Source organism: Lolium perenne, chromosome 6 (assembly GCF_019359855.2).
Source record: "Lolium perenne isolate Kyuss_39 chromosome 6, Kyuss_2.0, whole genome shotgun sequence".
Classification (NCBI taxonomy): domain Eukaryota; kingdom Viridiplantae; phylum Streptophyta; class Magnoliopsida; order Poales; family Poaceae; genus Lolium; species Lolium perenne.
The window spans coordinates 27766015-27780331 of NC_067249.2; the positions used below are offsets into that span (position 1 = coordinate 27766015).

The following is a 14317-nucleotide window of genomic DNA, read 5'->3' on the forward strand; positions in this document are numbered from 1 at the left end:
GCTGCTAATGCCGGTCTCCCCAGAAGTGTGTGGTAAGGACTATCCAGGTCCACTACCTCGAATTCAATGTTTTCAACCCGGCAATTGTCACGCCCTCCAAACGATACGTCCACCCGCACTTTTCCCATTGGCATGCAGGACAAGCATGGAAAGATTCCGTGGAATGTTGTGCGAGTTGGCTGTAGCATGTTTTCTATTATGCCTAGCGTATGCATGGTGTGTCGGTACATGATATTTATGCTGCTTCCATTGTGTATCAACACTTTGCTGAACTTAACTCGAGTCGTTGGCCCATGCATGATTGGGTCTACCACAAGAGCATAACCACCCGGATTCGGCATGATCTTGGGGTGATCCTTGAACGACCAGGTAATTTCCTCATCTGACCACAGCATGTATTTTGGTACTGCCGGCATCACAACGTTCACTTCCATGGAACGGCGACGCAGGCTTTGCCTGTCGGTTGGCTCAGTGATAAACACAACACAGCACATGTCCGGATCCTGGTAAACGTTCCGGCCTAAAGGTGCCGGTGGAGGTAGTTGGCCATTGCCTTCTCCCACCTGATGAACCTGCTGCTGCCGGTTCGGCTGAGGCTGTACCGGTAGAGCGTTTGCTCCGGTAAGCGGTGGCGGTGGTGGTAACGGGTGCTGATGTAATATGTCATGCGAGGGTGGCAGCATTGTGGAACATCCTTGTGCTTGCGCATCTTTTGCAGCACCTCTCAGCATCAAGTGCTTGATCCAAGAACAATCTTTTGTCAAATGGTTTGCCGGCCTCGTCGGATTCGGAGTATGAAACCGACATGGTTGCTCCATTGTTGCTTCCATGGTGTATCTTATATGTTCTTGCCAATCTTTTTCTCTCCCCACTTCTTCTTTTCAACCCATTGCTTTTTAGGACCCGCCCACGGCTGCGATCCAGTTTTTTGTCTTTGGCTTCCGCTGGGGCCGGAATTATCCTGCACCGCAGCTACTTGTTGTGGACCATACCTTCGATCCGGAAAGTCTTCTCTTCTCTTGTTGTGCCGGTTGTCCCGGTATTGATCTTGGCGCGGTTGACTCGTTTGCGCCGGATCAGCTTGCACTGCCGGTTGCATTGGGTCTCCCAATGCGTAGCTATCTGCCACACGTATCATTTCCGCCAGGGTTACCGGCATGTTCCGCTGCAGCTTTTGCCACAACGGCGAACCTCTGCGGCACCCGTTGCAAAACCAAGCAATGGCTTGCGCCTCTATCACCCCCTCGCAGGAGTTTCTTGTGGAGTTCCACCGGGTCAGATAATCCTGGTATGTTTCATTTGGGCGCTGCATGCACAAGGCGAGCTGCTGCGGCCTGTTGGGCCTCCGGTATGTGCTGCTGAAGTTACTCACAAATGCTTCCTCAAAGTCCAACCAGCCATTTCTGCTTCCTGCCGGCAGGTTATTCAGCCAGATTCGTGCCGGTCCTACCAGGAAAGATGGTACAATTCTCACGGCCCAACGCCGGTTTCCTGGTATAACATCACCGGCGAGAGGCGCTGGCGCACAGGGACGGTGCCGAAGTAGATGCGGTGGCTGCCGAACTCGATGATGCGGCCGTTCTTGGGGAAGACGCCATCGTTAGCGAAGCAGCCCACGTTGTCGTTGATGAAGTCCATGGAGTAGATGCGCTGCACGAGCGCAGACACCGTCCGCTCGCCGGTGACGTCAAGGAGACCCGCCCGAATGTGAACTCCAGCAAGCGCCGCTTCCTGCCCCACGGTGGGCGCCAACTGTCATCGTGGTGAACAAACATATGCCATAGGATGGCTTAAGTTGGGGCCGAATGGGCGCTAGAGGATTCGGGGGAGGGTTTTTGATTAGATTGGATGAACCTTCGGATGCTTTCCTCAAGAACTTAGCCAAAGCCAGAGGTAGAAGAAGAAAGACATAAGGAAGAACTCTGCTCTAGATCTCTCTCTTCATTGATCTTAACAGATTACAGGTTTGTGCATACAAGGTTCGTACCTGCGTACATACGTGTCCGCGTTGGGGTGTGCCCCCTCTCCTTATATAGGGGAGAGGGTGGCTTACAGGGGAAGTAACCCTAGGAAACCCTAATGGCATTGTTGAACAGACAAACTACTTTATAAAGCTACTTTAATCATAGATGATGCCTGTATCTTCTTTAATCAGGGAGGCTGACGTCCTCCGGATGCTTTCAGCGTCACCCTCTTCTTTATCGTCACGGCTTCGTTTAAAGCTACTTTGCTTAGCTCATCTTTATCCTCTAGCCCTCGAGAGAATCTTTGACCAGTCCTGCCGACGTGCTACAGTACACATCTTACCGGTAGCCCGGTGTCTTCTTAGCTTATTCCGGTACACCCCTCTTGGGGATACCGGTATAGATTTACTTAGCCAAATGTTTAACTTTGCACTCCGGAATGAATATTAAATCGGTATTTTGATGGCTCAAACCATCCGGTTTGGCATGCCTTTGGCATACCGGGGGTCATCCCCCCAACACCCAGCTCAGTAAAGTTTAAATCCTAAATTTGACATGTTGTTGACTTTGTTAATTTTAAGATCAGTCGGATTAATTTTTTGGACGCACTCCCTCGAAGATGCTCGTAGGGGTAGGGTGTATGTGTGCGTTTACGGGATAAGTCTACATATATATGTCAGTATGTGTAAGCGTCTAGTATTTCACAAAAAGAAAAAACAGCCCCAAACCTTTTATAATTTGAAAGAAAAAAATTGAGAGCATCTCCAGCCGCTTCCCCCAAAGCGTCCCCCAAAGCAATTTGGGGCGCGCCGGACCAAAAATCCGTTCCAGCCGCGTCCCCCAAAGCCCATTTTTGTCCGGCGTGGTCCGATACGGTGTCCGGCGCCCCGAGCCCGTCCCTGTCCCACAGGGGAAGCTCCGGGCACGCCGGACACAACGAAAAGCGAGGTGAACCGACGCGGGCCTGACGCATCAGCTACTCAGGGAAAATTCGTCTCCCACTCCCGCCAAATCCCGCCCTCCCGCCAAATCGCGCTTATCCCGCCGCGCATTTCTGGCCTCCCAACACATATCCCGCCGCCGATTCATTTCTCATATCCCGCCGCCGCTACCCTCTCCCCATGGCGCCGCCGACAGCCCCAAGAAGATGGCCAAGAAAGCGGCCAAGAAGCCGCCGGGCAATGGGACGAAAGGGGCGAAAGCGCCGTTCGCGAAGCCGCGGAAGGCGCCGGCTCCGAAGAAGAAGCCGGAAGGATGGACCGACGATCAATGGCAGCAAGATTGTCTGCGCCGGAAGCTATCGATGGCGGAGCGGAAAGGACGGAGGGCGGCGGAGCAGGAGAAGAAGGCTCTGGCGGCGCGCCAGCACCAGCACATAATGGCCGGGTGTATCGCCGCCGCCAACGCGAGCCCATGGAGTACGTCGGTGCCGACGTACGTTCCGGGAGGGATCTCTCTGTCGTCATCCGCCTTCTACAACGACGGCCCCTCCGCCACTCCCGGGTGCGTGACACCTAATTTGTCGCCCCACTACCAGGATGCACTGCCGCATGGCGGCTTCAACCCCAACAACCTCTACTCCCTGGCGTACGAGCAGCGCGAGCCAGGACCCGGTCCGGACGGCGAGCCTTTCACTGGCCGCAGGGGTCCGCTCGAATTCGAGGGCGCCGGTGCTGAGGAGGAGGAGGACGGGGTTAAGGAGGAGGACGACGAGGAAGAGGAGGGGGTGGAGGACGACGACGAGGACGAAGAGGGCGGCGAGAAAGAGGATGAAGAGGGTGCCGGTGACGATGATCTCGTGGAGGTAGACACGGACGGCGTGAGGAAGAAGAAGAAGGCGTCGGGCACACGAGGCCCCAAGTGGACGGTTTTGGAGGATCTTTGTCTGTGCGAGTCGTGGGCGCAGGTGAGCCATGACTCCATCATCGGCGCCAACCAAAAGTACGAGAAGTATTGGGCGAGGATCAAGGACGAGTTCGATGAGCGCAAGCTCATCAACAGCGACTACAACAAAGTGACAATGAAGAGGAGCCAAAAGGCAATGTCGACGCGATGGGCCATCATCCAGGCGTCGGTGAACTCCTTCCATGGGTACCATCACGACTTAGAGACCAGAGGCGACGGCGGCGCCGACGTTGCCCAACTGGTACAACTCTTTCTTCCATAATCTGTAGCGCCTACATTGTGTTCGATGAAATGAATCTGCTTCCTTTGGTTAGTTTGATAGGACCATGGATATGTACCGGAAGAACTCGGAAGGTCACAGGTCGTTCGTGCTCATGCATTGCTATAGCAAGCTCAAATTGAACGAGAAATGGCGGTTGACGCGCTTGTCGTTGTCCAAGGGGAAGGACGCCATTGATCTGAACAAGCCGCTGGTAACGTCGGCAGGGCGTCCTACTGGCAACAATGCTGCCAAGGCCGCCTTGGCCATTGCTGCGTCGTCTGAGAAGACGTAGGCGTCGATCACGAAATGCCTCGCCGACGTCTCCTCGACCTTTCTCTCCCGCGACAAGAAGACCGACCAAAGGTGGGCCGAGCTGCTCGATCAAGAGGCAAGAGGAGAAGTTGGAGCTCAAGAAACGCAGGGACGACATGTCCTTGCTGAGAACGTCGACAGAGGGAATGTCTCCCCGGACGCGAGCGGCGCACAACTTCTTCAAAGGCCAGATCCTCGACGACATCGAAGCCAAAATGGCGGCGGCCGACGCCGGCCAGCGACGCGGGCGGCGCTAGCAATGGTAGCTGGCAAAACAAGAAGAAGAGCCGGCTGACGCGTCTTCTACTGCTACACATGCGTCGACCTCTGCGTCGGCGACGGAGCAGATGGAGCATGCACAGCAACGGGCAGATCACGACGAGGTCATCATGATCGACGGGCTTGCGTCGACTCAGGATACGTCGCCGTCGACCAACTCCTTCTTGTAATTAGCATGCACCACCGGTCTGTAATATGATCGCGCGCCCAGTACTTTGATCGCGACGATTCGGCGGGAACGATCTCTTTTGAATGCAACTTTTTGAATTTCTGATTGGGTGAGGCATTTGGGGGACGCGGCTGGAAAGCAACGTCCACCAAACACGGCACGAACAAAACACGTCCACAAACGCTAGATCCGGAGCGGTTTGAGGGAGTCTTCGTGGATGTGGCTGGAGATGCTCTGAAGTGTGCCGTCCTGGAGTTTCGACCCTGAGAATAGGTACTGCGGCCAACTGCCACTCTGCCAGCTCCAAGCGCTCGTTCGCCCCATCTCCGTTTCGATCCTAAATTCCCCGATCCCACATCCGTTCGCCGTCCTCCCGCTCCGGCGCGCACCCTCCTTCACCGCCGCGCCGCTGTAGGAAGGCAGGGCCCTCTGCCCGTCTCACCTTCGTCCGTCGTCCGGGGGCTCCCGCCGGTGGTTGGGCGGGCAGCGCCCACATTTACCGGTGCAGGAAGGTGGGAGTCATCCTAGGCGGCGGCAATGTCGCGCCTCAGGCTGCGCTCTTTCTCCACCTCCGCCTCCTCACGTGCCAACGAGCTGCTGAGCCTACTCCACCATCATCTGGGCTCTGGGACGCTTTGGCCGGACCTCGCGCACCAACTGTTCGACGAATTGCTGTGCCAGCCTGTGTCGGTATCAGAGCGCGCAATCAACGGCTTATTTGCCGCCCTAGCGCGAGCGCCGCCCTCTATGGCGTGCCCTGATGCCCCTGGCCTCGCCATTGCTCTCTTCAGTCGCATGGCCCGAACACGCCGCTGCGGGATGACGATATCCACCAATCACACCTACAGCATACTGATTGACTGCTGCTGCCGGGCACATCGCCCGGACCTGGGCCCCGCCTTCTTTGGCTGCCTCCTCAAGACAGGCATCACGGCAGATGTCATCACCTTCGGCAACCTATTCAAGTGTCTCTGTGACATGAAGCAGACGGACGAAGCTCTGGACGTGCTGCTCCACAAGGTGCCTGACGACCTGCCTGACGTCAAGGCCTACTCGATAATTCTCAAGAGCTTCTGCAACAACGGGAGGAGCCAGTGTGCCCTTGAGCTGCTCCGGATGATGGACAAAAAAGGAGCTAACCACTCTCCCAACGTGGTTTCATACAACACCATAATCGATGGCTTCTTTAAGGAGGGTGAAGTAAACAAAGCATGTGACCTATTTCATGAAATCATACAGCAAGGACTTAAGCCTACTGTGGTGACGTATAGCTCCTATATCGATGCACTCTGCAAAGCAAGAGCAATGGACAAGGCAGAGGTGATCCTTCGACAAATGGTTATTAATGGTGTTCAGCCAGATACTGTGACATATAGTAGCCTGATCCGTGGATATTCCACTTCAGGCCAGTTGAAAGAGGTCGTTAGGTTGTTGAAACTAATGACTAGTCAAGGTGTTCTACCGGACGTTGTTATCTGCAATGATCTCATGGCCCACCTTTGCCAGCATGGAAGAGTCAAAGAAGCTGCAGAAATTTTCCATTCCATGGCTTTGAAGGGCCGAAAGCGTAATGTCTTCTCATACGCTATTATGCTCCATGGGTACGCTACACAAGGATTCCTTGTTGATATGATTGATCTCTGTGAGCTGATGGTAGGAGATGGAGTTGTACCCAATGTCCATGTTTACCATATTCTAATTGATGCATTTGCTAAGCGCGGAAGGATGGATGTGGCTATGCTTTTCTTTCAAGACATGTTGATGCATGGAGTGAAACCTGATGAAGTCATATATTTAACTGTCATAGCTGCGTTTTGCAGAATGGGCAGGATGGATGATGCTACGGACAAATTCAATGAGATGATTGATATGGGAGTACCACATGACACCACTGTTTACACGTGCATGATTGAGGGTTATCTTAAGCATGGTGATCCCATGAAAGCCAAGGAATTGATTGCCGAAATGAAGAACAAGAATATTCGTCATAGGTCGCAGAAGGGTAGCTGAAGAACGCAAAACACAGCTATGACAGTTAAATATGTGCTGGTGAGAGGCATGGTCATAATATATTTACTTTTACTACAATGATCGACAGATATTGCTTAGTCACCGAGATGGAGAAAGAATCAAAGCACTTGAAGCTGTGGTATTGCAACAATTGTTAATGGCTGTTGTAAAAATGGAAGGATCGATGATGGATTGATTCTCCTTGGAGAAATGTTAGGCAAGGGAGTCAAACTTACAGCTTATGTATCTTGCATCATACTGGACTTATTACAGTTCCCAGATGGTGAATTTGTCGCTGCATTATCTGAATTATTGTTCCTGCAAAATGCTTACACTGTTTTATGTGATATTATAACCGGCACATTGACTCATGGATAAAGTTCTCTGATAATTAAGAAGCTAAATGATAATTTGAATTGGTGCTTTAGTTCAGTCTTAGCTAATGGTTGCCTGTTGGCAACAAAGTACACTGAGTAACTGTGAATTATTCTGAACTGCCGTCCGACTAGATAGCTGATGCATAGAACTGAAATACAATATTTGGTATGGGCATTTCAACCAATTTTCTTTCAGATTTACATTTTTCCGAAAAGGGGAAGCCCATACAGCCTTTTCAGATTTACAGTAGCTTGAAAAAATGTATAGCTAATGTTCTCCTTTGTGGAGATGATCCTAATTGAGTTTGTTTTGTTGCCATAAGGACTCCTGAATGTTGCCTATTCGATGGATGCTCTCTATAATACATCACAGGTTTGTAAATATATATCACTAATGGACAACTCTTGTTTTTGGTACTGTTTGTTCCCTTGCTATAAATGCTTGAAGTTTTTATTCTAATTCTCACTGTTAGACACCAAAATACCTGTTTGCTATCATATTGCCATAAATAGAGAAAATCTGATGCGTGAAAACAATGTTAACTCCCCCTTGAGCAATCACATTTTGACCTTGGTTCAGGTTATCTTTAGCATTTGTATGAGTTCTGAACATTATAATACATGTGATTGATGCAGAGTTGTTGAACAATAGAAACTAAACTACTAAACTTCACCTGCTTGTAACCCAAACTAGCAGATTGTTAGCTAAAAGCACTGCAAAATAAAATAAAGTGCAACTCTGGAGGGAATGCACCATATCATTATCAATTTCAGTTAACCATTGATTTTCCATGTAATTCAAGTACTCACTTTATAACTGGCACAGAGAATGTGTCAGAGAACGCAAGTTGAAGACCACTTACGATGTGCATCTAGGAATGCCAACAGAATGAGAAATCATTATTTGTCTGCAAACCTCACCATTTCAGTTGCATGTATAATGGCAGACCATCACCTGGATAATACTTCCAAAGTCTGGGTGAAGCTACCAAATGTAAATCATTAATCGGCGATGCTCAGCTCATAGATAATCACTAAAGCAGCTCTCCAAAACACAACATTGCAATCAGAGGTTCAGACCTAGTATTCTTATATCATTCGTATGAAAAAGTTATAATTGTTGAATCTGGAGTGTACTAAATCAGTTAAGGAAAAAGGCATTTCTTGAGACTGAAACCACTTTTTCTTCAAGTGCTTACAGTTCGAACATCTCTGCTCCAGGAAGTTTATGGTTGTATGCTTGCTGTGTCTCCTTGGAACATTCTGAAGTTTTCCGTACCAGTTTCAGTCACTGTTATATCTGCCTGCCTTTTTCTTTTTTTCCGGGGCTCATTTGTGTACAGTTTGATGTTCAGGAATAGTTCTTCCTATCTTGATTTTCCAACTGATTCGTGTACCCACCTTATGCCACTTTTACAGAAGTAAACAGAGAAGGTGCCCTGACTATGAGTGCTAAGAAGAGAGGTTAACTTGATAGGTGGTGGAAAGGTAATGCACCGACCACTGTGACAAGCCAACAAGAGTCTAGTCCTCTGAAAATGACAGAATGACGTGAAACGTTTACATTCTATAGGGATGATAAAATCCCTCAGATGACTTATTTCTCAAGTACCACAGACCAATCTATGAAAGTGAGCAAGCAAGCAATCAGAACAAGGCGTCTAGGTGTGCATCTCACTTACATTTCACACCATGGCACGACAATGTAAAACACCGCAGTGTACTACCGTTGCAAGCTGACCGTATCATCATAAATTAGATATGCATTCAGAGTTACGATATATTAGACCTGAAGTTAACAAAAGTACTGTTCCTAAAAGTAAGTCAGATATGCATTCAGAGTTTAGATATATTAGACCTGAAGTTAAAGAGCTGAAATGGATGCACATGAATAATCTACCGAACTTGTTTAAATGTGCAGAAAATGATTTCTCTTCTCGGCCTACATATACTACTCTAGTTACTTCCATTTGCACCCGAGCAGATCATATATGCATCGGCCACAGTCCACATATAGTAATACCACCGCACTCGTGCATACTATATACATGCATTTCTCTTGTTTAGCGGCGGGGACTTTCCTTTCATGTATATATTCTCAAGACCCAAGTAAACACACGAGATTAGGATAGTAGCAACCGAGACAGCCGATGTGTCGAGCTCAAGCACATACGGTGCGTAGGAATAGGAGCCATCAGAGCATCTCCAGCCGCGTCCTTCAAAGCGTCCCCCAAAGGGATTTGGGGCGCGCTGGACAAAAAATGCGTTCCAGCCGCGTCCCCCAAAGCCCATTTTTGTCCGGCGCGCCCCGATACGGTGTCCGGCGCCCCGAGCCCGTCCCCGTCCCACAGGGGACGCTCCGGGCACGCCGGACACAACGAAAAGCGAGTCGAACCGACGCGGGCCCGACGCGTCAGCGGCTCGGAAGGCTAAAACCCCGTCGCATACCTTTGGTCAAGCGACGTTAATGGCGTCTCTGTTTTCCCAGGCGACGCAGGGACGCGTCTCGTCGTGCAAGGCCGCGTGGCCGTCCGCGCCGGCGTTATTGCGTGCAACCACCCGCTACCGCCGTTGTTTTAAGACGCCATGCAGTTCTCACCGCTCACAAACCTTCTCGTCGCCGCCGCCTCCCCCTCCTAGATCTTCTCCTCGCCGCTCCAAAAATGTCGAGCTCGTCCTCCCGCAAGATCGCTGCGGCGAACGTCTTCGGCCGCGGCAGCCTCACCGTGCAGGAGGCGTGGGCGTTGTACCACGCCCGGTATCCAGTCCCGCCGGACATGCGGCTGCCAAGCAGCGGCGGCTGGAAGATGGCCGTGAACGGCATTGGCGTCCCGCCGCCGCCGAAGCCGGGCACGGAGCAATGGAGGGACGCCATCAAGGCCCGGCGGGCTCAACTCACCGCCGAGGAGCGGTTGGATCCGACATGGGCGGCCAAGGACAACGACGCCTGGTGGACGACGTACTTCAAGTCGAAGTACGACATCGAGATGTACAGCACCGACGGGCTCGTCGGCGGCCCCAACTGCTAGAACAAGGACGGCCGCGCCCTGTTCTGGGGCGTTCCGGGGTGCACCCTCGAGAACGTCATCAGCGGCATCCGCAACGGCGCTCCAATGTTGGAGATGTCGTCGTCACCACCGCCGTCTCCTCAATGGCAGCCGAGGAGGACGACGTACTCGTCCTCCTCGCACTCTTCTTCCTCAGGACCGGCGCGATCGACGCCGTCCTCGTCGTACCGGTCGGCGCCCTACACCGTCCCCAAACGGGAGGTGAAGGAGGAGCCGGCGACGCCCGTCAACACGAGGCGTGGCGGCAGCGGCAGCCGGCGTCAGCAAGTGAGGCGCGGCGGCGCCCTCCTCATCCCGAAGCCGGAGGTGAAGGAGGAGCCGGAGGAAACGTCGCAGGCGGCGCTGCTGGCGGAGTACGAGCGGCAACAGCGGCTCATCGCCAGCAGCGACGATCCCGAGGACTGCCCAGGGCTGCGGGCGGCGTTCTTGGCATCCATGAACGACAAGGACGCCTGGAGGGCGACCTCGACGCGGCGATCGCCATGTCCATCCGCGACTCCTGCAAGCCGCTGGTGGACCTCACCGACGACTGCGAGGCAGGACCAAGCGGCTTGGTGAAGGACGAGCCCGTCGACGAGCGCGTCAAGCAGGAGGTCGTCACTGACGACATGTACAACTTCCACCAGTACTACGACGCCTCCGGCCGCCGCAAGTACTTCTAGATTAGGTTTAGTTTAAATTTAGTCAAATTTCATTCGAATCTATGTAAGTGGACGAAATGCTTTCCGATACTTTCTTGAAGGAATAGCATCTGAGTACAACTTAATCGAATCTCGTTAAGTCTAAAATTTCCGAAATTTTGTTTGGGGGACGCGACTGGGGAGCGACGTCCCCCAAACGCGGCACGAACGAAACACGTCCCCAAACGCTCAATCCGGCGCGGTTTGGGGGACGGTTTGGGGGGCGCGACTGGAGATGCTCTTGGGATAAAATAAGCTTACTCTTTGCGTGTCTGATGTGAATCCGTCAAGACTGCCCGAAATACACTGTTATTTTGGTCCTCCTGAACTGTGTGATTTTTTTTTTTGAACAGGGGAGACCTCGAAGGGCCTAGAGCTTCATTGCAGTCAAAGCGGTGGCAGTACAAATTACAGAAAGGGTCAAAGGAAAACTAGAAATTACAAACCGACCCTCACAATTTGCACAAAGGACCCTGTGAACAAAACAGGAAAAGCAATCCGGTCCAGCTCCATCTCCACTGCTGCAGAGCTCGCCGTGGTCAACCTGCATGCCGCCGGGGACGAGACCACTTGGGGCATGAAGGTGGGAGCTAACCACGACAAAGCTAGATAACCTCCGCCGGAGGTTGATTGAGTCCTGGAGGTGACGACCGTGCGCCGTCGCTTGAGGCTGGAGGGGCCGCCCTTCGGCCAGGATGAACGGCGACAGAGGCGCCGTATGAAACCTCCAGAAGAAGACCTGGAAGTGACGGCCGAGAGCCATCACTTGAGGTTGGAGGAGCCGCCCTTCGGCCATGTAGAACGGCAACAGTGGCGCCGTAGAGAACCTCCGGTGAGAAGCATCGCCGCTCCCCTGATGCAGATCCAGTGGCCAACCGACCAAGAGCTGCGCCCCCTCCCCAATCACGCCACCATGACAGATCAGAGGGAGAAGCTTGCAGTTCCGGCCTTGACCACCGGATCCCGCCGAATCAGCCTTATTTATGGAGATCTCCTCTCCCTTCCACCTCCTCAACACCGGCTCCGACCACCGGAGCACCTTGAAGCAGGGGAAGAAGAAGGTGCGGCTCCAGATCTAACTGAGAAGATCCGTCGCCTCCCTCCCGGCATATACGCCAAGCGCCATAAAGGACCAAGACCTAGACCTACCACTACAGCTATGTACTCTGGCGCCTGCTCCTTCCCTACTCCGGCCGGCTATTCCGGCGGAGAGGACATCGGAGCGGCCCGGCGGTGGAGAAAAGCCTCTCAGCTACTGTAGCAGGGCGAGAGAGAGGAGGAGGGGGATGAGCCGGCCGAACTGTGTGATTTGGAACCAAGTTTAATACTCAAGGGTGATGGAGCACTCTAAGTAGCTGACCAAGGAGATAGACTGGCCTGCCTCCAAGGTGCGTCGGCAGCAGCCGACCCAAATGACGTGCAGATCTTTCATCGGGCGCATCGTCTTCAAGATCCTGCCGTCCCACAGCTTCATGATCACGATAGTGCGGTCCTCTCTTCCGTATTGGCTGTGTCGCACACCAGGAACCATCGGCTCCTCCCAGTAAAAGGGATTGTTAGCCAAAATAGAAATGACAAGTGTATTTACATCTGGTCCGGGTGATATTGCTGGATGAGGCAACCAAAGGCAACGTATTATCCGAGTATGCTCAGTTCATGGATAACCCTGTCAAATGTATTCATCAGTCACTAAATCAGCTCTTCAAAACACAATGTGGCCAATAGAACCTACTTGCCAAATGTATGTTCTGTTAATAAGTGGATAAAGCAAAAGATCCCTCTTCAGGCTGAACCCACTTCTTTTTCATGTGCTTATTATTTGAAGTTGTTAATGGAGGGTGCTGGTCAGGGTACACCCTCAATGCATTCTGGAAATATCATTCCACCATTATATGTGCCTGACAATCGACATCTTCTTTGTGGAGCTCATTTGGCAACAAGTTCATGTCCAATTTTAGTGTTTTAAATCTTGATTTTCATCTGATTCGTAGTTTCGTACCCACTATATGCTATTTTTACAGAAGTTCAGAGAACAAACAGTTCCTCTTGACCAAATTTGAAATCCATGATATGATGAGGAAATAATCAGCACAACAGAATCGAGTTACAACATTATCACAGGGCAAGCACCCAAGGCTAGCTGTGCGTCGCAGTTAAATTTATGTGGAAGTCAGCATTGAGTAGTATACACTGAAGTACAAGTAAAATAGAGATCATGAGTTATGATTGGATTGAAAGAAAAAAAAGCAAGATTATGTGTTCACACATGTGATTATTAGACAAGACGTTAAGTGGTGAAATTGATGGAAAATTAATACTCCACCAACCTTCTTCCATTGTGTAGAACTTCATTTCCCTTCTCCTCCTATATATAGTCAGTGACATCTTCACAGGAGCGGATCTTATATACATCGATCACACTCTGCATACTACCACACTCCTATATTCACACTTCACGCTTTCCTTTCACAGTCTCTTCGTTCTTAATAACACTTCTATATAGTGTTTGTATGTCCGAAATTTCTAACTGCACCTAAACACGTGAGATCGATGATGATATAGAATTTAAAGCCGAAACGATATGCGTCAGCTCAAACACGTGTCATGTGTAGGAATAGAAGCCATCAGGAGAGAAGCAACCCGTTGGATGATGCGAATCCGTCAAGAATGTCGGCATTACCCCGTTGTTTTGGCCGTCCTCAACACCGCCGTTTGGAAGCAATGCCTATTTTCGAGCTCGCTTGAAGAGACCGATCTGTATAAAAAGTATTGTGAATAGCTTGCCTCGGAGTTGGAGGTGCATCGCCCACATCTAAAACAAAACAAGTGCAAACAATTCAAGATCTACCACTCCACCCGGCCTGTGGCACGAGGATCGAATTCAACCGTCTAGGCTTGGTTTGGTTGTCAGGGTAGAAAAAACCAGGCAACCATATCTTTTTTTGAAAATAAGGCAACCATATCCCCACGGGGGATTTTAGGGTGCATATCCGGGACCCCCTCCTCCACCAGGGAGATCCGTCCATTTCCGGGCCCGTTCAGTTTGGACAAGATTAAGATGGGTTGGGAGGTATTAACCGGTAATTGAACGTGATTCCCTGCCATTCCATGTCAAAACCCCCGGGGCAGGGTGTAACCTAACGAAGCCGAGAGCGGACGAATAGCGCCCGGGCTTGGGTGGTCCGGATATCTGCAGACTTAGTGTGTGGCGATGCGGCTATGGAGCAGCATTAAATGATGCAATGCCAGAACAGGAATTGAAAGAAATACGCCGTATGATACGTGAACGGT

The 14317-nt window shown here is 51.3% G+C and overlaps 1 protein-coding gene across 2 annotated transcripts; it reads left to right on the forward strand.

Annotated features, from left to right (window-relative positions):
• The first annotated feature begins 5125 nt into the window (after positions 1 to 5125).
• LOC127308503 (uncharacterized) lies at positions 5126 to 7272 on the forward strand. Of its 2 annotated transcripts, XM_051339332.2 has the most exons (2): positions 5126 to 6492; positions 6712 to 7272. In XM_051339332.2, the coding sequence occupies exons 1-2, from the start codon at positions 5429 to 5431 to the stop codon at positions 6899 to 6901; spliced, it is 1254 nt and encodes a 417-aa protein (XP_051195292.1). In that variant the 5' UTR covers positions 5126 to 5428; the 3' UTR covers positions 6902 to 7272. The 2 variants fall into 2 exon arrangements, with proteins under 2 accessions (XP_051195292.1, XP_051195291.1); XM_051339331.2 differs by having other exon boundaries at positions 5126 to 7272.
• Positions 7273 to 14317: the final 7045 nt, after the last annotated feature.

What these genes read in the sequence shown, in the direction of transcription:
- LOC127308503 (XM_051339331.2), top strand. Translation starts at nt 5,429, where the DNA reads ATGTCGCGCCTCAGGCTGCGCTCTTTCTCCACCTCCGCCTCCTCACGT.